This window comes from Anopheles maculipalpis, chromosome 3RL (assembly GCF_943734695.1).
Source record: "Anopheles maculipalpis chromosome 3RL, idAnoMacuDA_375_x, whole genome shotgun sequence".
NCBI lineage: Eukaryota > Metazoa > Arthropoda > Insecta > Diptera > Culicidae > Anopheles > Anopheles maculipalpis.
In genome coordinates this window covers 75,896,971-75,924,771 of record NC_064872.1, presented here as the reverse complement: position 1 = coordinate 75,924,771, position 27,801 = coordinate 75,896,971, and the positions used below count along the sequence as shown (strand labels likewise).

At 42.0% G+C, this 27,801-nt stretch overlaps 2 protein-coding genes across 2 annotated transcripts in view; both read right to left on the bottom strand.

Annotated features, from left to right (window-relative positions):
* Positions 1 to 27,801, bottom strand: part of LOC126562922 (non-structural maintenance of chromosomes element 1 homolog) — a 260,347-nt gene that overhangs the window by 24,436 nt on the left and 208,110 nt on the right. The window lies entirely within an intron of this gene.
* LOC126561427 (mucin-5AC) overlaps positions 1 to 27,801 on the bottom strand; it is a 78,563-nt gene that overhangs the window by 4,777 nt on the left and 45,985 nt on the right. The window contains exons 2-7 of the mRNA XM_050217565.1: positions 4,740 to 4,886; positions 4,522 to 4,665; positions 4,254 to 4,370; positions 4,021 to 4,145; positions 3,812 to 3,933; positions 3,446 to 3,586 (exon numbers count right to left, since the gene is read on the bottom strand). Coding sequence (XP_050073522.1) covers positions 3,446 to 3,586; positions 3,812 to 3,933; positions 4,021 to 4,145; positions 4,254 to 4,370; positions 4,522 to 4,665; positions 4,740 to 4,886 — 796 coding nt within the window. The remainder of the gene's footprint in view (positions 1 to 3,445; positions 3,587 to 3,811; positions 3,934 to 4,020; positions 4,146 to 4,253; positions 4,371 to 4,521; positions 4,666 to 4,739; positions 4,887 to 27,801) is intronic.

Sequence of the window (27,801 nt, the reverse complement as noted above, 5' to 3'; positions counted from 1 at the left end):
CACATATTTCAACCGTTGCACGTAACGCTTTCCTGCGCTGTGTTATACGTGTTATGCGCCTGAAAGTTATGCATGATTTATGAAACACACATTCGGCTTCACTTCACGCGTAACGCACCGTGCAGACCGTTGCCGTGATAATGATAGTGGGGGATTTTCGCTTTATTCTGCGCTGTTTTATTTGTTTTTCAGTTTGCGAGGAAAATTTATTGTATGTTTTTGTTTTTTTTCTGCACCTTTTGCCCTATTGAGCAAGCTGACTGACCCTGCCGGTCAGTAAATATTATGGTTTGTATAGCACAATGCAGCACAACAAGGGAAAAGCACATAGCAATATAAAAGCTGATAAATCCTTTTACTGTTTGTTATGGATATAATTTTTTAGAAATTCCACATACACGTGTTTGGGCAAACTTTTAATCAAACGGTGCGTTCTAAAATTGAAACACACGGCTGAAAATGAACTTATCTGCCTACAAAGAGCACACTACAATTCAACGCTAAGGATTGCTCGCTTTGATTTTGATCGTTTATAATAAAATATAGTGACCGTCAATAATATAAGACCACTTTTATGTTCGTCTTTTCCACAAATAGTACGGCAAAGTGTCGTCATACTTACTAACAAATAATTGAATGTTAAAGCCATATTTTCATCGGAATCGAAAAATGCGCCAAACAATCGTTTTCGCGATTCATCAAAGGACAGGAACGTGTTTTTAAAAAGTTCAACTAAATTTAACAAACAAAAAACTAAGTAAATTCATTGACAATTGGCTTCAAAATCACATTTTTGTCTGATCTGCAAAAACAATGTGGTCTTATATTATTGGCTTTCACTGAACATCCGTCGCGGAAGATAAAACACACAGAAAAACACGAAAACGATACAAACAACTGGCATGCAAAACACAGAATTACTGTAAAACATATCAAATTTCATTCCATTTTACGATTGCAGACGAGCTTTACAGAAATATTGGTGACCTGGATGGTGATGATGAGAAGATGGATGAGAAAGTTTCTATGCAGCGATGGTAAATGATGTTCGGTGATACGGGGGATTGATAAAGAATAACAAATAAACCATAAAACTACGGCTAAAACAATTGATCGGTGATACAAACAAAACGGGACAACTTTTACCAATTAGACTCTCGCTCTCTTTTTACGGGTTTGTTTGTTCTTATGCTTCGTTTTTATTTTATCAATAAATGGGGAGTTGACTTACTGAACGAAAAATTTAAACTATCTATTTAACTATGCACTTGTTGCTAAAATATGTATGCCGTATAATCATCATTCGGTTTTCTTGTAACGTTTAGCTAATGTAAAAAGGGAAACGTTTCGCTTTTTTTACTCTGATAGGGTTGTATGCTTTTTGCTGTAAAATGTTTTGCTTCTAGTGGGGGTAATGAATGATGATTTTAAGTTTGCATTTGTTATTGATTTATCGGACAGTCGCGTGTACTATTTGCAATACAAAAGACAACCTAAAACCAGGTCCCCCTTTACTGGGATCGATCGGTAGGTTGATACTTTTTTTGCTGGTTTAAATAAATAACTTAACACCTAGAGGCGCGACACTTCTACTGACTGGATGTATTGGAAAATAGATAGAGAAGATATTGTTGTTTTTTTCGTAGTCAGTTTGTACATACGTTATACGAGACCAAAGGATGAGTTGATGCTAGTATGATTTATTTTCGTTCCCCTTAGAACATTGTATTACAGACAAAAAATACAAAACACAAGAAAATTTAAATTGACTTTCTATAGTAGCAGAAACCGAAAAAGCATGTGCACATTCAAAAGCAAATAAATGGCATCTTTCATCTTCCTGTAGAGAGAAACTTGTTTTTCAAAACGTATACGCCCTATCTAAATTAAGTTGCTATTTTATCACTAATCCCTACCGCGTGCTGCACACGCGCGACTCACTGCTAACCGTATTAACCACTAAGCACTATATCGTACTGCTTATGTTAAGGCCACATTATTTAACTACTAATATTCGCGCTAATCATCACAAGGTTTACAATATACTTGTTTTGTTTCCGTGGCAGTTGCATTTAACGTTCGTTTTTCTTTTCTTTTTTTAAATTTCATTTGCCGTATAAGGCCTGTGCGTTGTATGTACAATCTGCTAGCTCTGTACAAAACTCATGCCCTTTTCTACTGTCTGCGTGTTTCGCTCTACGGTGTACTGTTGGAAGCCTCTATATAGCGGCGGTATTGCATTCATTCGTACGCGAAAGAGTATTATCTGTTGCTACTATTCGACGGTCTTAATGTTACGGTATGCGAACAATTATTGTTCGTAATTAGAGGGGTTTGCTGAAGACACTACAGGAAGCTGTATGTTAAGGGATAAGATTTAGAACTTTTGAGTCGTATTTTGTTCTACTATGAAAACTGTCAAACATAGAAATAATCCATTATGTTTCAATAATTTAAAAAGACTCAGCTATATTCAGTATCTGTACTGCCAAAAAAGGGTGGTAATTTTCATAAACTATAGGCAAAAAGAGCAAAGAATTGTAAACGGTTGCTGCGGCATAATCATGCAGACACGTTGTAAACAAATCTTATCGCAAAACTTAACGATCTATAAATGAACAAAATTTGGCTAAACAGAAAATACACAAACACAGAAACACACTAAATGTAGTGCAACGTGAAATTATTCCCTATTCATTCAATCATCCAACACGTCACCCTACACTAAACCGAACTGTTCCTTTCTGTGCGTATTGTAATTGCTGTAGTGTTTAAATTCGACTTCACAACCCGAAGGCAATGCCGTTGCAAAGAGAACATATTTTATACTGAAGGCGGACTTGGATGTAGATGAAAAGTTAAATTGCATTTCATTTTACGGGTAAGAAGCGGCGTGCGTAACTAAACGTGCAAAAATTGCGTGTAATTGCATCGCGAAACGATGTAATAGATGGAATTTGTAATGCATGAAATAGAATTTTAAATTATAGGCCAACAGTGTGTGCCGATGCTAGCGATAAATAATTCTACGAAAGGAGCATAACTCGACCCGGCATGGGCATGAGCAATGGGACTGTTGGTGCTCTACTTGAACATCGACAAGGATGCAAAGATCACGCGACAAATGGTGACGGTAAGGTGGCAGGGAGTGTGGGTGGATTGTTTGGCGTGGATAGTTTTATGATGGTTGATGGTGATGGACCCCGGTTATGCATCGACAGGATACGCTTCCGCGGGCGCTATATATATCGCACATGAACGTGTGAGAAAAAGAGCAGGCGGGCAGGAACGAGCGTACGGGCGCATAAGGATAATAACACACATACAAACACACACACACATACAAACGCAATACAGACACACTAGTAACACGGTAGCAGAGAGAGAGAGAGACAGAGAGGGTGTGTGGTTGGGATGAGTGGTTTGATGGGAGAGCTCACAGTACCTCCGTATCGTCATCGTGATCGTCGTTCTGTAGCTGCTGGCGCCCATTGGCCGAATTGCGATTGTGCTGCCGCTTTGGATCGAATGCGTCGACAACGATCTGTTCCGTGCCCTTGATTTCCGCCCGACAGAATGGACAACCCTGGTAGAGAGGATGCAGGAGAGAGAAAAGGTGACATTAGTTTATGGCACATTTCACATCAGAAGTAGTCCCTGGAGGTGTGCTGTGTCGGTGGCAAGGATGAGAAGGTGGTATGACAGGTGCCACAGCTTGACGCTTCACTTGTAGCCGTCTACGTAACATGAAGGTCATCCAAAACCCACACACACACACACACACACGCTCTAAAAAGCAAGCACAACGTACCTGACCCTCCGAGTCCACCTGCCAGGCCGTTAGGCAGGGTGTACATAGCAGATGGCCGCACGGTTCAATACGAATGTCCTTATCATTTTCTGCACAGATTTTGCACAGCTGGAAGGTGCTTCCTGTGAAGTAAAAATATTGAGACAAAAAAAAATCCAGAAAGGTCATAAAAGGAGACTTAGGATAGTCGAGGAGGTGACGGTACGTACCCATTTCGCAGTACAGCTCATACTGTTCCTGTGTCACAGTGATATGGTCTTCTAGTGGACTCTGCACGGCAAACGACAGGTCCGGATTGTTCGGTTTACCATCGGGGTACAGATAGAACCCTTCCCTGTGGTGGCAAAGAAAATGATGGACAAAATACATTGTTAAACTAAAGTTGACCTTCCTCCTGCACCACACGCTGGTACATAATGATATTCATTTTGCAACTTCTTACCTATGGCCGTCTAGTAAAGCTTGACATAATGACTTATTTTGTGGGATCGTTTGTAAGATTTCACCCTCTTGCGTCACGTACCCTATCGCCCACTGTCCTAACCGTGTGCAGGATAATCTGTTGCCGATCGGGGGAGGGAGAAAAACATAAATAAATAAAACCATTAATAATCTTCCTCCGCTATATTGCTCCGCCAAAGGAACAAGCGATAATCTCTTCGCCGAAAGCTTATCATGCAAGGACTTGGACACACGCTGGCTTGCCTTACCTGAAAACATAACTACCAGCCTTAGTGATATACTTTTGTAAGCGTGCTTTGACTTCGTCGTAGGTTAGGAAAGCTACGTAGCCCGGATGGGTCACAGCAAGGATTTGCCAATTTCTCAGCAACGTATTCCAGGGTTGAAACAGCCTGCGCACGAAGAAAAAAAAAGGAAGAAATGTGAATAAACAGTGCTTCTCGATTTACGATTTCGCGTCTCTTACCTTGTAAACACATCAAATTCAAAATTTGATATATAATCATTGCACGTTAAGTCTATGGTGGTTTTAAGCGCCATCGCTTCCAGTCCGGAGGAGATCGGATGCACTAGGGAAAGCTCGAATCGGAACAGCTTCCACGGTACGAGTGTGCTGCGGAAGGGAGAGAGAGAGAGAAAAGAGCGAAAAATAAAGAGATTAATATTTATATTTTTTTGGTTATTACATGAGAATTTAAACAAAAATGGCGAAGGAAATTGTTCACAAGTACAGGACTTTAATTGATAATTTTTGGAGTCCGGGAAGCTTAAATAAAGATCTAAAAATCCCTTAACCACAAAGACTATCTTTCCATATGGTTTCAATAAGTGTAGCAATCCATTAGATCGTCGGAATGACCATCGTGATCCTAAAATCAAAAAGAAGAATTTCTTGAAATGTCCTTGAAAGTAATGTACCGTGTAATACCTTCAGAAACCTAGATCCCCACATCTTCTGACGTAATTATGAATTTTAAATCCATACCAGAGGCTGATTTCGATAGAATTTGAAAGCGATACTTTCGTGTTGGTCATAAATCATCCCGCAAGGAGTGGCCCTCTTTCCTAAGAGTTGATCATTGAGAATATGAGGTAACGAGGCTGCAATCACATTACTTTGGTGGATAAGTTTGAAAAGTTTTTGATTGTATATTTCTATGATACAACACTGTGAAAAGTCTTCAGAAAAATGAGGAATGGGATACTGTTTGAAGGCAGAAAAAATCTTCCGTGCGATGTCCAAACTCATGACTAATTATTTTGTCTTCGAATATATATAAAAGTCTTCAATTTCTATAAGGAATTAGATCTCAAAAGACAACCGTTTTTAATAGCAATTGCTCCAAATGAATCCTTCCACGCCATAAGCGTACATAGGATAATAAAAATAGATACGATACTGTCACATGCCTTATCTATTTACAAACTAAATTTGTCTATTTTGCAACAAGGGCTCTAATTACACTATGCAGAGTCCACCGCTTCAAGTTTGATTGATAACGCCTTGCATAATTTAAATTAAGTTTACAATGATTTTGCTTTATGCATAACGAACGGTTTCACAAGTGCACTTTCGATCGTTTTCCCCACTGTTAAGGTGCCTTTCATGTCGCGTTGGCAGAACGGTAGCAGAATCATCGCAAACATTTACCGCCGACACGATGCCATCACGATCGGCACGAATTACACCGGCTTCGTTAATGTAGTAGCAACTTGAACTGATGATTAATTCGAAGACCGGGTCCAGTACGCGAGTGGGAGGAACCCGTAAAGTAATTAGACAGTGCGTCATGAATAATTACAAATCGCTCTGGTGCTCAAAGGTGCAGAAGAAAAACGAATACAACGAGCATAATACACACAAAAAAAAATGCTCACTGCTGCACAAGCATCGAAAGGAATAAATGTTACAAACGCACACAGACACAAACGAATCAATTCCTCATTATGGTGCCTGCTGTAGGATTTTATTCGTACCGTGGCTATGTCGCGAGATTGAAAAGGGAACTGAATTTGTGAACCATTTGCTTCCATTTCATTCCACTTCATTAGCGCCGCGGCGAACGGGCTATGGAGGAAGGCTCGGAACATTACCTTCACCCGGCAGCAGTCTTCGTCTTTAAGAACTCGTCATTTCACCTTGAAGAAGATTCTTCCTGTAGCAAGCTCCGCGCCTTCTCATCATCTCTCATCGCGCCTTCACACACACCCCACACACACACACTTAAGCTTAATGATGCTTTTCCACCCGTCTACGGAACGGAACGACGGGGGGACGGGGTTGATAAAAAGGTGGAAATGGGATGGGTTTGCAGGAAATTCTCATCATTAAAAACTCATCCCTTCGCCACATACGGTCGACAGGTTGTGTTAAGGTTGTGAAGGAAAATCACTGCGCCATCACGGAAGCCAAAGACAGCCGACAGCAGAAGCGTCGATGTTTGAATTTCTAGCACTATTTTCGAGACATTGAAAGTGCTGCTTGGGTACAATCGTTACAATAAGGCATTGGTGTTGATGATGAAAGTTAGTCTTTTGCTTAAAGTTGAAGTAAAGTAGTTTGAGTCAAAGAATGAAAATTAATTATAATCATTTTGTTTAACCAAGTTTTTAATACCTTAAGAATGATGCACTAATCAGTAATAATTGAATACTTTACGACGCAGCGCAAAACAAGAATTTAAATAATTATTTTCATACCCCGTGGAACCGGATTTTCAAATGACAATCAAATGTATTGTTTGACGTAAAATGAACAACAGTGACAACCGATACGAACCGCTTCCTTATATCGTTTTCAATCATATTTACGTAAATGTAGAGAAGGATCCCGACCAAGTACAACCCTGCAAAACTGTCCGTTAATTTATTATTGCAAAAGCGTATAAAGCGTTTCCTTTTAGTTTTCCTCCACAGGGGAGCAAAAAGAAAATCCTTTATTTGTCTGCATCGAACATTTCCAGCCTAGACTTTCTCCTTCGACTGGATGCAGATGATAAGCGAAACATCGACACAGGGAAGCAGTGCCACAGCAATCGTACAACGAGCCTTTTTAATGATGACTTTTTGCATCAGAAAGCACTCAAGGATACGGAAAAAGCATAAGCTGTGGGTGTGTCCAGAGGGAGAGAGGGAGCCAGCAACGTTGGTGAAAATCTTCTCAATGATACAAAGATACTACACTCCGGATACCGGGCCCTGTAAGTTCATCGTAATAAAAACAGAATTCAAAATACTACTACTGTCAACTATCTTATATTCCCCGCTTTTTACACAGGGACAAAATTAGCCGTACAATAATGCTTATAGCACGCAAAGCTCGGTTGTTTCAAAAAGCAGCAGAACACAGCAGAAAGCAATTCGTTAACAATTACTTTAAAAAATGAAGATCTCGTTGTACGAGAAGATACAAATGACAAAGAACGAACCCACCAAAACTCTTACCAACGACTCCAACAACGCACACAAAACGGGAACAAGCCGGTATGGCACAAAAGGGAAAGGTTGGTGGTAAAAAACCATTCCCCCGTGGTCACCCATCCGGTTGTAACGCTACTCCGTCATTTGTTTGCCACTTTTGCACCCACATCCTGTGTTTTTCTCTCTGTTTCAGGGTCGCAACACAACAGGACGACAGGTGGCAAAAATGGGAGGAAAAATCACAGCAACTTTCGAGTGGAGGAAATTTAAAAAGAAAACCTACATTGAAAAGGTGCAAAACCCACGACCAAAGGGATGCACACACCAAGACGAGGAAAATACATTTTATCTCTCTCTCTCTCTCTCTCTCTCTCTCTCTCTCTCGCTGTGTCCGTTCGGTTGTCCAGTGGCGTGGGCAAATTGGTGGGTGCTTTTCTTTTCCCCGGGACCAGGTGTGGGCCAGGTGCAATTTGATTTGGGTGGCGAATTTCGGACCAAAAAAAAAAAAACAAATCTTCCCCCCTTTACTGGAATGCCCTTTCTTTCACTCTCATTGTTGTGTGGTTTGTGTTTTGCTAAGTAACAAGAAAGAGTATTAAAAACAAAACAAAAATATTTATGATTTTTCTTTTGCCACAGCTTCGAAAGGAGTAAAGGAAAAACTGAAAACCGGCATCATAATGTACATAAGTGGCAAAAATGTGTTTGTCCCGTCGCAAAACGGCAAGATTTGTTTCTTTTATAAAAAAATGTTTCTGCTTTTTTCTGTACATTTTCCTCTTCTAGGCGGTTGGGTTGTGTGGGTGGGGAAAGGAGAGAGAAAAGGTGGTGAAAAAAATTTATATTGGTAGAACGGTAACGGGTTGTCGGCATACGGACTCTTGACGGGCAGCAAAAAGCAATCACTTTTAATTTACTTCTCAGCTTTTAATGGATGTGCTTTTCAACCTTGCCTTACTGCGGGCGGTGGTGTTGTTTTGCCGCCCGCGATTCCTGGACACACACACGTGAAATAGAAGTGGTAAGGGTGAAAATAAAAAAGCGAGAAAAATTAATCCATCCTTCGGCCTTCATGCGCCGGTGTTTCATGACTTTTCCATCTCTGCGTTGGGGTTATTTTCCATTTGGATTTCCCACCTTTTCTTCTTTATTACTTTCTCCACTCCCTTCTCCCAATCCTTATTTTAACACACTCTGGCACCCACTCAACACACACACACACACTCTTGTGACACTTCACAAGCTTCACAAGCCCGAGCCCGGGGAAGGATGGTTTGAAAACATCCTCGCGTTCGGGATTCCGGAAGAACGTGCCTAAGCCTCCGCAATTGCTGGCCTTAAAAAAAAAAAGGATGTAAGTTAGGTGGGGTGGTGGTAGGTGATAGGTGAAAGCAAAATAAACAACAAAAAAATGTTTTCTTTCATTAAATTATACCACCTTCACCAGGCACAGGATGGATGCAGAATGAAGTGCATAAATCAATTAATGCTGTGGTTGTATGCTTTCCACGGTTGTGCATCCGGGTGGGAGCAACAAGCGCATAGAAAACTCACGCAAAACTTGCGACACTCCGACATGGCCGGGGACGTTGTTGAAATGCTCATTAGATTTCAATGAATAGGAAGAAGCAAATCGAAAAAAGAGAAATAATGAACTCCAACGCTTTGGATTAAGAAGATGCCATTGGTTGTTTGTTCCCAGAAAGTACAGATAGATAGGAAAACAGTGCCCAAAAGGATGAGAAGTAAACAATCCTTTTTTTTCTGTACCATCAGAGTTTGATAAATTAAATTAATGAAATGTGACCAGACGATAATGATCAATCCTGCATTTAGAAAGAAACTACAGCTTGAGGATGAATATACACCCCGTGCGGTGAAATTCTAACACGGTCTTGCAGCCTTCTTTAACGAACGTTAAGCAACACAGAACTGGAAGAAAGGCCACAGCATGGAACCGATCTACCAACACACACATATGTGATACTTTGTTAATTTACCGCACTCTATTTTTTTTCTTGGGACTTTTTCCCAAGCACTGCTCCAAAATCTAGAACTCGTTTCTTTACTCGATTTTTATCTGGGTGAAATTATGTCTTCACATTCGGTCAGTGACGGTTGGAGATTGTTGACGATGCATTGGCGGTTTGGAAGGAAAGAAGAAAACGGTTAAGATGTGTTCGAGATAATTTCACAACGAACGAGACGAAACAAAAAAGATACTTTTGTAAAGCAGTATCATCCTGTTGCGAGCAAGATTTTCTTGGGGAAGGAAACAAACTACGCGGAAAGAAATTAAATCAATCACGCTTTAGCCCAGGCGTCAGATGAAAAGTATTTTACTACACTAGAGAGCGTTAGACACTGCAAATAAAATAGATCACACATAATATAATATCCTTGCGAAACAGTTTACTTTATGCATCGTACCCATTAATATATGGAAGTAAAACCGTACCTTCTTAGGGTACTGCTCAACATGCGCACGTACTACCGCACAGTAGTAGAGATAAGTCTTTAAGGGGGTACAGGTTATTTATTCCATGATTTTTCGTAAATTTTATCTGTTGACGTACATACGTTGAACAGAAATTGAAGGGAAGGAATTTTGTCGAATAATATTCAAACCTCCAATAATGATTAAAATTCTACTTTCATTAAACTCAAGTTGTTGATAAGACGGCGGCGGGGCGTTCGGGATAATTTTGACAGTTACATTTTTGTTTATAACTCGTGATGGAGTTGACATAGGAACACAAGCAATACATCATTCGACAGCTAAAAGTGTACGGAACCAGCAGCAAAAACATCCCGTGATAAAAAAAAAATGCCAAAAAATGCCTCCAAAACGATAAAGTGGTTGGCGACCAATTTCAATGACTTCACCGCGCCGAATGTGTGGCCTTCCAGCTCCCCGAATCTTAATCCAATGGATTATTTCGTGTGGGGCGCGGGGGAACGGGACACCAACAGAACCTTCAGCAACACCAAGGCGGAGCTCAGGTCCGTTTTCGCGGCCCTACCCCGGGAAACGGTCGCCAGGGCTTGTTCCCGGTTCCGGAGACGGGTGGAAGCTGTAATAGAAGCCGAGGGCGGATATTTTGAATAAAATGAATAAAATACATGGTAAGCTACTATTTCTAAAACAAAAAAAATTTCCCCGATGATTAATTTTGCGATTAAAAATTTTTTTCTTTCTCCGTAGGTGACTGTCAAAATTATCCCGAACGCCCGAATACACTCAAGATGCTTTTAAAATTCCAAACACTCAAACATTTGCAACGAAATGTCCGCCCTAGGACTCCACTGTCCCAAGTGAAGGATGTAAGTGGATAACAAAATATTGCGACGGTCCGTTACCATCGGTTGGTGACAGCTTGATGCACTTTTCCAACAGCTCCGGTCGAACCAGCAGTGGGGCTGCATTGTTTAAGCGCGTGAAGTCAATCGAAAGGCGATGCAGATGTTGCACATTAAATGCACATTACTTCCGATCTGTAGCGGTGCTGTAAGAGCCACAAGGAAGTGTGCTCAAAGGCATGGATGGAGTGAAGCTCTAAGTGTGTTAACAAACTAAATAAAAACGGGAGAAAAAGTATGATGTTGTCGTTTTATCTCCTGTAGTAGCAGATCTTTCAGTTGCACCGTTTCCAAGTGAAGATAACACTGAGTTTGGGCGACACTGGGAGAAAGTACGTTCACAAGCTTAAGTGCAAACGAGCACACACTGTTGTAGCCCCTTCTCCAGGATGCAGGAAGAGCGCCTGATTTATGGCACCGAATAAAGGGAACTTCCGGCTGCTGCTAAACCGTTTCTCCCGCCGAATAAGCAGAACCGGATGGTATGTGTGCCAGAAGATGCACTTGAGGATGAGAGCTTTTTTACGCGTTTGCCAAAGACACGCAACGACATCCAACTGGGAGGTTGGGGTGTAAAAGTTGTGCTTCGTGTTTACAGCAATAACGGGTGGTACTCTGGGCGTATCGACTTCACCAAGACAACCTTCAGTATCTCGTCTAATACACACGCCTCCGAGAGGAAATGACAGCGTGGCAATTTAACTTTGGACGAGAAGGTTTTGGTTTTGCGTAGTTTTTCCAATGTTCCGACACCGGTCGTGAGACAAGAGATCGGCTCGAGTAGGACGCAGGACATTGGATGCAATACGATGTTACTGTACGGTAGAAACAAAGTTAGCAAAATATTACCCCGTTCACTTTGTAACATTAATGTGGCAAACTTCTATCCGATGCTGATCGCTGGGATATGGATAAACGTCATACAGCCGTAAAGAACTTGACAAGTGTTGGATGATTTTCCGCAAAAGGTTTCTCGGATTGTCCTACATACTATGTTGCTGTTGACGCCTCCAAAGGTATCGAGGAAGTACTTTCTTCTTTATGTAGAATTTATTGAATGCGTAAAAGAATGTCAAATGAGATGAGAACAAAAATCGCTTCCCAACAAAAGCACAACCAATTCTAAGCAAACAATTAAATTTTCCGTATAATTTCCTCACGGTTGGATAGCACATTTCTCAAAACAGAAACCGCACCAGAACAATGCCGTCGCGTACACGCGCGCGTATACTTCATGTATTGCAACCGTTTCTGGCATGTTTTCATTCCATTCCACCGTAATGTTGATCAGGCGCGATTCTGCGGCACAAATGGATAAGAGCGAGTGTGGCATCGCTCTAGATATTCGCGCGAAATCATTCGCATCCTGGAAATGACGTCCAGCAAACGCAAACTAAAACGCACAGACGCGCTGTGCCGGTGTATCCGAAGCAGTCTGGGATCAAAAGTTTTCTCGGGAACGAGCAAAACAAACACAGTAGGACCGTGGGCGATTCTGACAACGCACCTGAACTTGAGGCTATCGGAGCACACTGGTTAAGTCTTCGCTTACCGGTGCACGGCGCCTAAAAGCACAATCTTACTAAATGAGAAATCCATGGGGGAGGTTATGGTGAAGTTTGTTTCAAACCAAACCCCAGAACCAGAAGTTTTTGTACAGCACGTGTCACTCGGGGAGGGTGGTGGATGGGTCTAAAGCAGAGCATGAAGTTCTAGTGGTTCGAAAAACACACTCACATACATACCCGCACGTAAACACCGCTCTTGTTGTGAGTAAACCTCACATTGTGGTTTTGGGTCAGAAACCAATACTCTTATCAGTGCGGTGAGCACTTGGGGCAGGTTTGATCTGTTACCGCACAGTCAGTTCAGTAGAAGTTTGTACCGTGAACATCGAGCTCTAACTCTATCAAATATTCATTTCCGATTCGAAAGATTGTCGCTATTTCTTCTATTAAGGTGACAGATATAGATATATACTGATATACTACAGATATAGAGGTGGCAAATATAGAGGTGACAGATATAATTACTGACGGATAAACTGTCAAACAAACCATTTGTTTTCGTTGAGTATCTGTCAAGGTGATCCTTGTGGTCCGCTGATGTATAAAAAATGCAAACAAAAGCAACTCTACTCAACTTATATCTTCTTTTCATATATAGTCAATGTTACAGCAATAATATTCAAGGCTTAATTTAGAAAGCTTCTGAGAGAAACGTTAGAGCATGATAATCAGGACTTATGTTCACCTATGGTAGGTTGAAAGAGAGATAATCAAAACAAAAAACTTAGTCCCTAGCGCTGTGAAAGCTGATTGCTTAAGCTAGTTATACGGTGTCTGAAGTTTCGATGTCCATGTGTCAATTTTCACGTCCAAACCAAACAAATTGCGATAAAAGATTGCGGTGTGATTCTCGGTTTGTTTCAAAGAAAAACTTTTAAAATGTTAAAGTTTACTAAAATGGATGCAATTTTAAAATCGACATCATCCCGTTGCACTTACAGTACAGACGGCCAAGACACAACGATCTTACTACATCCTGCGGTGCGGTGGCGCGTGCTCATCGGAAATGTAATGTAAACATTGGCAGAACAAAGGGCCACAGGAAAGAAAATATGTTGAATCTTTCTGCTTAATTGTCTCGTTCCACGAATGCGGCGTTCCAAATGAATTGCTCTAGTTTGCTGAAGGGCTTGTTTTTAACCTTAAAAGACCCCCAACCCAAAGCAACAACAGGATGTGTTGTTTTTGACGACGTCAAACGCATTTGTTGCAGACACCGCAAGCGAATTTCATTTCGAATATTTCAAAATCATTCGCCGAAGGACCTGTCTCGTGTTGTCCGGGAGGAGATTATAGCGATAAAAATGAAGCTATCGAACGGAGTGCCCATGTTTTCAATTTTTATTGACCATTTGTTGAGCTTGGTGCTTTTGGAAGTCTGATCGATACTGTATTACTTGTTGCTTGCCGACAAAATAGTAATGCAGTGAGTAGAATTATGGGCAGGGGGAACAATTGGTGGGCCCTGCACCGTGAGTGAAATAAATACCTACCGACCGGAAGAGAGATATGCTATCAGAGCTCTCCAGAACGAGACAATCGCTCGTAACTTCAATGGTTCAATCTGTTTGTGCTGCAAGCGCTGCAACAGAGGGAAGATGATAAAGTTTATAGCCGATCATAATCGTAAAAAAAATTCTTCATCTCACTCATCTGGTGCTGAAGGGTGGAAAATATTTTTTTCCTGAGATTAATAAAAAAGCAGACAATCTGAAGAGGAACCGTTACGATAGCTTTAGAAACGCTGTGCACAATTACAGTTTCAAGGCAAGGTCATCAAAAAACAAAAGGATAAAGAAAAAAAAAAACAGAAGAAATTAATCTCCGCCGGAACTGTATGTGTCAGCGTATCCTTCTCCTTTTATAACAGGCGACCGGAACCGGAGATATCAATCTGCGTAGGTGTGGTAGGTATGGGGCTCAGGGTGAAACGGCTTTAGCAGCTATGATCTATCACCATGGTCATGTCCTGCAGGGATAACCACACACGCACACATCTCATCGTTTAGAATTGCTTCGATAGCGGAAAAAATGAATCACAAACAGTCACAACGCGTTTTTTTATTGTTCCAGCTCACACTTTACTGCATTTCCAGTTGGATGGTTGAAACAAAGGAAATAAAACGCAAACAGTGATGCGAAGATGAGAAGAAAAAAAACCAAAGCGATGGAATTCCATCAAATATTCCGCATCGCCGCGTTCGAGAAGGAAAGGGCACCAGAAAATCAAACAGAAACCCTTTTCGCTGTTTGATAGCCCCACAAACACAAACACGGTGGTAAGTTCTTCGTCAAGCACATCCGTGAAGAATGTGCCACCCACCCGCTTCCCACCGTATGTTGCCCTTCTGCTGTCGCATCCTTTTCAAGTGTGATGGACCACCGTCGATAGATGTCAACCCGATGTTTGGTGCATTTGAAGGGTACGCTCGCTCGGTCGGACGGGTAAAGGAAAGCGATGATATGATTAATGGCGGCGGCTTCGTCCGTTGATCGAGACTCTGCCGGGCAAACATGCACAGTGTGGACGAAATGGAGGTTCCGTTTGGTGCCCAATATCCCAGTGAAACCCATTGGTTGGATCCACACATCACCAAAGGAGGGTAAACATATCCGCATAATTTTAGCCCAACCTGCCGAATAATGTTCCGGGTTCGGGGATCATAAAGAGGTTCTGCGCCAGACGTTAGACACACACATCCATTCTCTAAACAAAAAATCAGGCGTGAAGAGAAGATTGCTTGTGGGGAAACACACTTGAAATATTCCGAAATATCCGGGTGACAGAATTCCAAATCGTAGGAAAAGGGTACAGCTTCGTGTAGGGTCGTAAAAGCTTCGATTCCCGCAAAAGCTTTGTATCGGGTTTCAACGTGCTTCTGGTGGAGTGGAGATGTGTGGCTTGGTAGGTGGCGTGTGTAGTTTCGGCGATCCATTGATGAGATGTCTGTTCTTTTATTTCGGACAGTTTTAACGTAAGAGAAAGGAGATAGAGGAAGATCGATAACATTTCGCAAGTTTTAATAGATTGGACGAGCTTTGTGTATTTTCCAAACATATGTCAAGAGACCTTAATAATACTAAAGGTTGTCTTTAACGAGATGGCAAACAAATAAGTCCGATATTATTCAAGGTTTTATCATGAGACGCGTGCTACGCGGTTATTAGAAGGATTCATTCCGGTTCGGTTTTTGTTCGGAAACGGATCTTCTAAACGGGTCAAAACACAGCATCACGGTCCAATGCCGCGTGAGTCAAATACGGAAGGTCATCTGTCGCGCTTTCTGACTATATATGTGTGCGTGACAACCGGTCTGCTTTTTTCTCTGTCTTGTTGAACGACCACTTCTCTACCAGTTTAGCATAACCAAGCACCCCTGTGTACAAACACCCCTAGAGATCCCATTTACCCCATTTCCGGTTATTGTGTCAAGTCACACGGATTCTCCAATTCGACACTCGGCAACCGTCGAACACACTTGACACATGGAGTGTGGGCCAGAGACGCACGCGGGGAGGGGGCACTGTCGACCATCATTTTTTGGATAGAATCACTGTCTGAGTGTGATGGCCTTTTTATAGTTTTGGAGCAAAAGTGGAAAATATTAAATTTTCATTTTTGAAGTTGAACAAGTTGAACTTGATTTTGGTGTGTGTGCCGCGTACAGAAGTGATTCGCATCGCTTTTGTAACACACAGCACGTGCTGCTGCTATATTCAACTCACTTATCGGTTTACAATTGATCGATGGTCCAGTAATTTCGTCGATTATGGTTAGATTATGATTTGGTATACAAGCTCCACTCTCCACAGGTAATTCTATGGAGCAGGGGGTGGGACCAGCCATACAGTAATTGATTTGAACGCCAATCACTCACTCAACCGAATTGGTGCATTGCGTTGGCGATTTTACGCACCGCGATTCTTCGCTTCGATTAGAAACGGGTAGGCTAGCTACCTGTATGATCGACGAGCTGTAGTAAACGACAACGGGAAGCAATAATTGTTCAATCGAAACGAATTTATAATACTGCCCGGGACAAAAAAAAACCGGAACCATTCGTACGATAAGTGATGTTGTTTGTGCGGGGTGTTCTAATTTATGGTTGATCGGGTACTAATTAATGACCAATAATCACTTGGTATTATCTATAATTGTATAATCAAACTTTTATTTTGTATCAATGTTTTTATTGGTTTTTTAATTATGATTGCTGCGTCAGATACTTCATGAGAATGACACCGAACATCCAGTGACGGAGTAACCCTGTAGAAGGAGTTGGCGGTCGCCAGTAGCCTTGGTGGCAATCAGAGAACCTCATATCTTAATACGGGAGAATGGAAAGGATGGGAATCGATCTCCTGCCTTGGCGTATGACAAACAGCGCAGCTATCCACTTCGGTGGTCCGGTCCTTCGATGTTTCTATTTTCACAAACTATCGCATGCAAGACTGCTGGTGATAAGAGCAGCTGGTTTATCACACAATTAATTTATGAAGGAATGTGGGTGATCCAAAAAAACGGAAACTTCACACCAACCATGTGCCAAAATGTGATCTTTAGAGTGGATTGAAAGCCCAAACCACCTCTTGGTAACATAACGCTTAAAAGAACTAAAAAATAAACCTCCAAACCAAACACCACTCTCCCTTTCGATGTGATGTGGTGCGGCGTGGAAGCCGTGGTACTTTCTTTCAACAGTCGTGTGTTCGGGCAAAAAGTACAACATACACACAAGCCTCAACCCAACATGCATTAACCAGTGTCAGTGTCAGTGCAACAGCATCGACCAATCGCTGACCGGAAGAACACTTCCGACTGCGTGTCTCTCTTGTGTACATTAGAAATACATACACAGCAACACACACGCACACCGGTGTATGGTGCTAGTGCTGCTGTCGTGCTGGGTGCAGCGCAAATGCACCGGGGACTTGCTCCCGTCCCTGTGTGTGGTGTGCGGTGATGCAGACCAATTGTAGGATGAAGGGCTAGCCATGAACATCCATGTGGGCTTCCGCTTTACTTTGCCAGCAAAATCGACACTGTTGGGGTCGAGCCGGGGCGCTGGTGTTGGGGCGAATGTGTGCACCGGAAGCAGTAGGGAGATAGGGAGAGACTGACAGTACAATACAGGCAGACTGTGGACACCAAAAAAAAAAAAAAAAAGAACGAGAATTTTAGACAGACCGATGATGCAGCTCGTGAGGGTGGTGAACGATACAGCATCTCACACTCAGCTAGCTGGATGCGTGCTTTTTTGCCTCGAGCGAATGGAGCAATTCATTAGAGTTCGAGGAAGTGGATGACAATGAATGTCTAACTTATAGCAATTGGACGTATGATTTCTAGACATTTGCTTCCTTCTTTACTGGATGCTGGAGAAACGCAAAGTTTTCGCTTTAAACCGATGAGATGTGTAATTAAATTTTATTCTCTACACTTTTCAAGTAGTTCAAGTTGTAGGTGAATTATCATGAGCTTAACAAGTTAAGAATTTGAATAAATCTTCTTCATCTTCAGACTTTTACTGGGCATTAATTGCCGATTCTAGCCCTATGTCCTCAGAGCAATCGTAGCTTTTAATTCTTCAACTACAAATCTGCTATTCCACCAGCTAATATTAGCGCAAGCACGAGTGTGAATAGCTCAAAATTGGTGATGATTGCATATGCATAAAACATGATATACGGCTCGCGATGGCCGTTTTGCTCGGTCGAACATCAGCGTACAACGAAATCGTAATGATCGTAGCGAGATTTATTTTATTGTCATTGTTTCGTGAGGATTTGATTGTACACCGCATTCCAGGGCGAGAATACGACCAGACAAAAATGGTTAGAGACCACTACAGTTGACGATTTTTTTTTTGCAGAATTTTATTTGCAGCCAAAAAGAGAGAGAGAGAGAGAGAGAGAGAGAGAGAGAAAGAGAGAGAGAGAGAGAGAGATGAAGCAGCAAATTGGATCCACCGAAAATGAGTCAGAAAAAAAAAACGGAACGGATTTGTTGCGACAATTGATGCTACAGAATCTGCCGGGTGGTCTTTCCAGCCGCTTCAGTTCCGGAATTGAATCAGGCGACGGACAACTGATTTCGAGAGGAACAAACAAATTGAACAACGACTTCTGTAACGGCTAGAGTTCGGGAAAGAAACAGTTTTGTCTCTGGGGAACTCTTAGCCGCGACATCACGGCAAACGGATGCTGGATTTTTATTATTTTTTGCTGCTAGTTTCTTGCGCAAACTTTCACTTTCTCTTATAAGATGAACTCTCTCTCTCTCTCGCCTGATTTCAAAGTTCCAGCTTTTTGTTGGAGTCACTTACTATATCGTAAGAATGTTTATAAAAAGTTATTCATTTTTCGTTCATGTAAGCTATTTCTTTTTTGTTTCGTTTGTAACTTCCTTTCGTCTACAGTCTTAATCTTGCAAAACACGCCATCACGCTCAGTACACAACAGTCGAATCGCCTATCGGTGCCTTCCATCTTACAGCCACACTTCAGCCATGCTGTTCCTGTGCGAAAGTATGTTGACATCTAGTCAATGTGTAAGATGCGGGATTGTTTTTTTTTTGTTTTCGTTTGCTGTACCTCGCCCTACTACATCCACCTAGACATTCCAAGTGCTTCTTTTGGTCCCCGTTTTTGCGCCACGAATTGATTAAATCAGTTCCTCGCAGTTTGTTGGAGCAAGTTTTGTTTTTGCCCACCAGTTTCGGTAGAGTGGTCATTGGGTTCGCGGGGTGCGGTTAAGATTTTCGGATGACATTGTCGCGGTACGTCCGTATGAGAAATGGTGGAGCAAAGACAGACAAAAGGAAAAACAAGGAAGGATATTGTGAGCATTGTGGAAAGTAGGCCAACGAAGGATTGTTTTTATACCTCTTTTTTCCGCACCTTAGAGGGCATATTCCGTTTTCTGGTGCCCTTTTTACCATTCACGAGACGTCCAATGCGAAGAATTGGGCTGATAAACAGCTTTAACGGCAAATGCTGTGCGAACCGGTTTGCGTTGGACGGTGTTTCAGGACGGGTGCAATCAAAATGATCCATTGCGTTGATTTTCGTTCCGCTTTCCAGGGCGAGATAGGCGTATTATGAGCGACTGAACCTTTCAGCACGATTGACATAATTAAATTAGCTCCGTGTGAGAAATATAGCCAACATAAAAATTCGAAAGCAGAATACTTTATTTTTGAATCAGATGGAGCGCTTGGATGTACAAAAATGCTATTCACAAATCTGGTAGATCCGTAGATCGTAGATGATAGAGGCAGTAGCGGAGAAGCCTGCCATCTCACGCCAGGATTGAGCATCGAATCCTGTGCGTACCCCCGTCTCCCCGCAGTAAGGACTGAATATTCCACTATGTGGTAACAATAAGTCCCGTAAGCTGGCATGATCTGGCGGATGTTCAGCCAAGAAGAAGATGTATAGTCTCAGACGAAAAAGAGGCTCACAAAGAGAATGAAGAAGTAAATCTTCTCTTGATTTAAACAAAGTCTTTCTGTTTTATAAATGATATTGCCAATTGACATACGTGTTTTGATGCTACAAAGCTAAAATGCTGCTTGTTCACCATAAAAAGCTGATCGTTAAAACAAGCATTAAATTTTTGTCGAGTTGCAAAATTACAAAACACGAAAAATAACTGCTTAGGACTGCTGCTCTGACAGAAACTGGTTGATTTTTCATGTTTTCAGGCTGAAGTCATCATAAACCTCAATATTCCAGCAATACAATCCAATGAAGAAAAAACAGATAAAAGAGAATTCTCGATTTATTCATAATTTACAAATCAAAACAGAAAATTTTTTGGCATGCATTTGTCCGTCATGAACTATTTTGTACTGTTGGTCGTTGTGAATTAAATTACTATTTTCTTAATTATGAACACACGTGAAGCTGCAAAATTGTGCATAAATTATTTTTGAACGCCTGAAAGTATGCAATCGATGGTTATCGAGCAGCAACAAAGACACTTTTTAACCGAGAATTATTAACCAACGATGTTTGAAGTCCTCGTTTAATCGAAGGACTTCTCAGACTTTACGGAAGGTTATAAGACTTATTCCCATACCCATTCATTCTTCTTAAACGCTAGCCACACGAAAAAAGAGTTTCTGATTGTACTTGAACCGTAACATAAATGCGTAACCATTCTTGTCCTTGCTGTTATTTTTTTTTGTTGCCCCCTTCAACACAACAAAATGTACCAAAGAGGAAGCGCGGATTCATCTTCGTTTATGCTTTCCGTAAGAATATTTTGGGTCAATGTTTTTTGTGTCCACAACTTGGTTGAGCGCCACAACACTTCAATCAATTCCGGCAAATGCACCTCTTGACCCAGAACGGTTTCACGCTTAACGAACTCTGGGGCAATTTTTTCTAACCAATCCGTCTGTGAAACGATCTTCGTTTTTTCTAACCGCAAACCGGGATCTGCGGAACAGGTGCAAAAAGACGACTAGAGGGTTAAAAAGAGAAAAAACTGAGCATTTCCTATCGAATGATAAAAATATAAACTTTATTGATGGGCAGAAAGCGAAACTCAATACGAAAGATAAACGTTCGATTTTCGACGCTTAATGTTTTCGAATCGGACGGACGAATCGATGCTGGGGAGAAGGTTATATTGCCTCGCGTTCGCACTGTCCTTGAATGTTTCATTTCCCCTCTTTTCCCCCAGCCTAAACAATCATTCAGGGTCGTGTTGTTTATAAGCGAAAAGCATATAAATCGAAAGGAAAAAAGATGACGGAACACGATGGTCATGTAAATACCGCGATGGGTTTGAACAAATTAAACCTTAATAATCCGTCACGTTCCTTCCGGTTGACTCCGTCGGTACCGACTCGCCGAAGATTGCCTTTTTCTAAGCTGAATTCCAATGCTGGGACCATTAAACACCAAAACGTGAACAGTCTCCGATCCGACGGATGGATGACTAGATTCGATCAACGCACGAATGTGACCCGGTCGAAGACAACCCGGGACATAAATGGGGGATAAAAAGAAAAAAACATCCAACCCCCCCAATCATCGACCGGCGATGATGAAAAACGACAACCCATCAACGGAAACGATGGGAAATGGGAATGACACACGCGGGCCGAATCAAACGCCGGTGAAAGCGAAAGTTTATCGCGTCATCAATTATGCTGCTAATATCAAGCCAAGTTTTATACGGCTTTCGGTGTTCGGCGGCGGAACAAACGAGCTGGAAATAGATGTGCGCTCATCGGCGATGGATATGCGCGCTCGGCTGTGAAAATGCGGGACCGATGAGGGATAGCGCGAATTCAAAGGTGTAGTGTTTACCGGTATCGCCCATTAAGTCGGACGACGGGTCCGTAAACATAAGTTGTTTGTGCGACCATTATTCCCCACCCGATAAGGCCGCTGCGATAAGGCGAGGAGCACGGAAAACAAGCCGGTTAGAGACGACTTTTTTATGATTATTTTTATCAAACGCGCATAAACGCGAAATCATACAGCGGCGAGATATGGTCGGATCATCATAAACATGAACAGATTGAATAGCGGCGCTGTAATTGAGGCGAGTTAGTTGTTTTGAAACATATCTTAAATATTAAAATTAACCCAGAAGCCCTTGTTTACGACGAAATCCTTCCACAAAGATTAAGTTCGAGATGAGTTGATGTAGGTGTGGTTGTGTGTGAACCAAAGCTTTCTTCCAGAGTGTGAATTTTGTCACATTTTCTAGCCAAACTCTCATCCCAGCATCACCATTCCAAAAAAAAAAAGCAAGATTGTGGAAAGGATTATCTTTCGGAGTAAAGTTTCACTCCCGGGTCATTCTGCTACGGTTGATGACGGGGTCAGCAGCAAGCACCAGCCAAACAGCAAGCGCTGGCGCGTTGGGAATGATATCGATTTTCAGCTCATTAGCAAACATTTTGAGAAGACTTTTTTTCGCTGGATAATAAAATCAGAAAAGAATTCACACAACTTTGCCGTTGGTAAGTATCAGGAGGTGAAGAGTAACTAAAAGATATTTTTTTGTGATGGAAATTAACGCCCGTAGTTGTGCAACAAAAAGTAGGAAAAATCAAGTTGCAAAATCCGCGGGTACCAAGTGGCTCATATCTCGTAAAAAGTTGCAAAAGTTAGCCTGCCCGGAAATAATACATTTTAACCCTTTTCCCGGAGCAAGGAAGAACATACCCGGTAGCAGCGAATACATTGATGTACCTTACACTTTTTCTGTAACTACGATTTATTACAACTCAGTTTGACGGACAGGTTCATCCTGCTGAAGTTTCGGTAATGGACAAAAAAGCACAACATAACTAAGCAAAAAAAAAAAAAAATCAAGGGAAAAAGCTCGGGCGAAGGTGAACAGCAATAACACAAACTTTACAAACCATCCCGAGTGGATGTTGTGCTGCCGTTGTGCAGATAGGCGAAAAATAATTGCAAAACTTCCGATTCACCTCCTGGGTGATACGGTTTGGGGAATGGTTTGCAGTATTTTGTATCACACTTTTGGTTTAAATAAATGACAGGGTTCTTAGGGAGGTGTTTATTGATTTTAAGAAGGAGTAAAAATTGAAGAATGGCAAGACAAGTGTTTTTTGTACGGAAATGTTGAACGTGTGTTAAGCTAATGATAAGAGAACACAGTATTAGAATTAAGACCAGGTGATCTTACGTCTCTTTTGTATAATAAGATTCCTTAGAGGTTAGAAGCATTCGTCTGATAGGTATGAATTGACCAAAAATGAGGACATGCGCTGAGTATTGAGTATTGGCACCGTCCGGCAGTTGTGGAAGCAAAAGCGCACGCGGACCATCATATGGTTATGATCGGGTATCCCAATTTCAATCGTTTTCTCCTACGTAGGCCTAACTATCTTACTGCGAGCCCCTATAGCCTATAGTAGATGATTCCACACCTTCAGCAGGTTGCCTACATCTTCAAGAATCTGTTGAACTAGGCTGAGCTTAGTTCCTTCGACGATGCCAAAATATCATTGAAGGCAATGGACCTGCTGACGAGAGATATTCTACCGAAGATCGCATTTTCCCCGAGGAATCATGCAGGGGTTCGAACACTGCTATGCTAACGGAACGTCCCGATGCCAAGCTTCGAAACAGAGCGTCAAATCAAATATCCGCTGATCAGCAGATTTTTGTATCCGCCTTCCAAAAGATTAAATTATTCACAAAACTTCATACAAACGAGCAACCCCTATTAACAAAGTCGATCTAAATCCGCCAAATATGGCACTACTAAGGCAAATTTGAGTTGAAAATAACCTTAGTAGTGGCTAATAAGGCAATTTTGTCAATAGGGACGATAGTACTTTGCTTTAACTTGATGACTTAATCGTATCGCAGCAGAATTTTATCTTCAATTGTAAAGATAAATTATATTCACAAGAAGTTAAGCATTCTCATCGTATAACCGTAATGAACATTATCGTAAAAGCACTCATGCTCAGCGATTGTTATAGAATTCTTTTCTTTCAAAGGCTTTACAGAATGATCAAAGTGCTCAGCATCCGCGAGACATTGGGGTTTATGTTTATTATGACTTGCAACTGCACACTGCAAAACAATTCAAGTCCCCCCCCGGACAATAGTTTGAAATGAAGCAAATTCTTCCATTTATTATGCGTGTACGTTTTTCTCATTTTCCCAAGCGCACGTTGAATGGAGGAAGTGTTTTTCCACCAACACTAGCCAGCTAGAATAGCTGTAGCAAATTGGTAGGAAAAACAAAACAACATTTCTTATCACATTTCATCACAATCACGCAGTTAGCGAGACTGGCGAATGCCCATTATTCGTACGCACGGTGGGAAAACAGCACAAGCACCGTTATGAGACGGCTTGCGAAAAACGGCCGAGTCCTTTCGTTACGTTGTCGATACCGCCCGGACAGTCGCATGTAACGGCCTCTGCACAGCAGCTGATAATGTTTGTACTCCAGCCAGTGTGTCTAGTGGTGGTTGCAAGCGAAAATGCACTCACGTTTCTCTCCACTCCCAGTGCCTTTTGCGTTGCACCTTAACTCAAGTGCATTGCGTGCGAGTTTGTGGAGGGGGAGTGCGTTGGGAAAACTCGTCCCAAGTTCGTTCAACCGGGCGGGGAGCTTTGTGTGGTAAAGTTTCTTTTTTTTTCGTTTGGTTTTGAGTGTTGAAGTTGCTGTTTCCATGTAGCAGCCAACAGCATACAGCAGTGTGAGAAGCAAACTCTCTGTCACCGCTATCACCACCGGCTTGACGACGGGTGTGGTCGGACGGTTGTGTGAGTGTGTTGCAATAATAGTTTTGAACGGGACCTAGATAACGTTTCGTGCTCACGGCCATATGTGTGACTGCCGAGCGCGGTGCACCAGGAGTGCTGTCACGCACGCTATCTGCCGACGGGCAAACCCCGCAACCTTATGGCACACCACACGCACGCCAGGTTCCTTCCGAATTCGAAAGACTTCCAGCAGCATGGAGGGAGTATATGATATGTTAATGTTAGCATAGTGTCCCTCCCGATTACTCTACACAACGGGGTTGACACATAAATTCGGGGTCAAAACGGTAAAAGAAACAAAACTTGGGCCTGTCTATAAGGTACGCACACACAGACACACACACATGTGCTGTTGACCAATGGTTTCGTTGATTAAGGGCGACCGTTTGTATCAGCACTGCTTGTTCACCACTGTGCGGGAAAATGGAACACACAGGACAGTTTACTTTCTCTGGTTAGCATAAAGATGGGGAGAAACGGGAGGTCGGTTGGTTGGTTGGATGATAAGAACGAGGCAAAGTTGGGGCTCGCACTATTTGCTAATGTCAACGGAAACCGGAAACCGATAGCGCGGCTGACGACGACATTTTGCTGCACTGTTTTGTATATTTTCCAGCTTGATTTGCTACAAATAAATGCACTGCGAAGCACCGAAGCGATTAATCATAGCTTTTAGTTAAACATGTTTGCCTTAATACGACTCTTTTGTGGACTCATTGCGGATTGAAGTTCAAAAAACACCCGAAAATATGCAATTTATTTTCCAAAAACTTTTGATGATTTACAGGATTAGTGCATGGGCTAATTTTGGACATGAAATGATTTTTAGTACATATTTTTACTAGCGTGTTATGTTGATTTCAGCCTTAAAATTATATCTCTACTTAAATCGTGATTAAGAAATTAAATGCCACTCTATAGCCTACTTTTAGGCGCTATAAACTTACAGCATCATAAAAGTAAAAAACCTCTTCATTTATGCCTCCTTCCAATGAAGACTGCTCAAAGTCCTTTCGGTCCTGGTTTCGCCTTTTTTCTAGTGCATGCTTCCTGACTTTGAAGCAGTCTTTTGCTTACTTATTTTTTATTAAAAGCATTGTTTTGTGTCCGCACACTTACGCGAAATGTACCACGTGTCGTACCAGAACATGAAATATATTTTTTCTCCCTTCTCTTCATCCCCATGTCGTAGGTCTCAAACAATCCAATGGCATCGACATTGTTCCTTATGCACTTGAGAGTTGTCGCGCTGCTGAGCAAACTAACGAACTGCACAAAACACCACCATCGACCGCATCGACTTGACAAGAAAGTTCCCAGCCGACGTTAGCATTGGACCCCGACCGTTCATAAACAAACGCAATACCACCACTAGAGTCCCGTGAGGCGACCGACCCCAAAAAGGCGACCAAATCCCATTCCCGTGTCCCGACAAAAAGGGCAATTGCAAACTTGTGAATGGCGGAAGGATTTGACGTAATGAGCAAGGAAAGGTTTTACCAGACACATACAGAGAGCACAGCTCGACTAGAAACAATCAATGGAAACGGGGAGGCCAATCGATGGTGGGTTTTGCAATAAAGCATAAACCACATTACCAAAAGACTCTTGGGCTTTCCACAAAACACGGCTTGCCGGCTACATGTTTGCGAAACACAACGACCCTCAACTAACCTCCGGCCGGCGGGCGCAAGGTTTCGGGCAACCGTCTTCGAGAAGTCATCGGATTTCTGTAAGTAGTGTGTCTGAAGTAAAGTTGTGTGTGGGCCCTTCGCCTGTTTTTCCTGCTTCACTGTGCGCGGCAAATGGTACCGATTTTCTTTGAAGGATTAGCCGGTCGTAACTGTTCCCGAGGGGCATATGTGGGATGTGGTTTCCAATTACAAGCAAGGAACTTCTTAGCATGCTTAGCAAAAGGAGCATGGAACGCTATTAATGCAAGAAGGACAGACTTCCCCATGGAGACCTCAATAGCAGCTTTGCGGCCAATAGGGAGTGGGGTTATATTTGTGGCACTTTCCTCAAGTACGATGACCGGAACGAACTAGCCGTGTTCTTAAGACGTTGTGTTAGTCCGAAGCTAAACTGCACTTCACGTGCTAGTGCTACGAATGTCTTTTGACCGCGATAAGCCTGTTGATGGCAGCAGCTGTAATTAGGCAAGTAAATGGATAAAAAAAAAATGCTGTCCCATAGATTTCAGCAAACGTTCTTATTGATTTCAAAACACTCCAATAAATTAATGTCTTTAACTTCAAGTAAATGATTGCCTTAACCTTTGGAAACTTAGCAGTGTTACCAGAAGCAGCTTCAATGTTATGTCTCTATTTATTTATTACTGCAAACAGCGGCTTGTTTTATGGGATAATAGCTCCAAGCAATTACATTGAATGTCTAGTTCTAGCAATTAAACCCATCCACGCGCGAGCAGAAATTGATGGCTCGCTTGTTAAAAAACATTATCGAAGATTATTCTCAATTAAGCAAATGTAGCACAATGATGTAGAATCACGTCTAATCACTCGTTTTTAGCGACAATCGCACCAACTTTATGACACTGTATAGGTCCTCTTCTGTCCAGGGTTCTTTTTCCTGGCAAAAAATACTCTATTACATGTTTCTATGCGAAAAAAGGCTACGCATATTTGGGCGGTTGGTTACATCTAGTGATAAGGTCGAGAGTGGCTCGTGCGACCGGAAGTCGGATGGTTTTGTGCGCGTAGTTTTATTCCCCGATGTTATCACCACCCAGTCGGTGGTTCGAGAAAGTCGCAGAGAACAAGTTCTTAACTTCAGGCTCCTTCAGTTCTCCCTCCGTTGGCAATTCAATGGGAAGTTCGCGTTTCGCCAAAAGCCCAAGGCAGGATAGAAAAAAGCAAGACATTACGAGCACAGGCTTTTT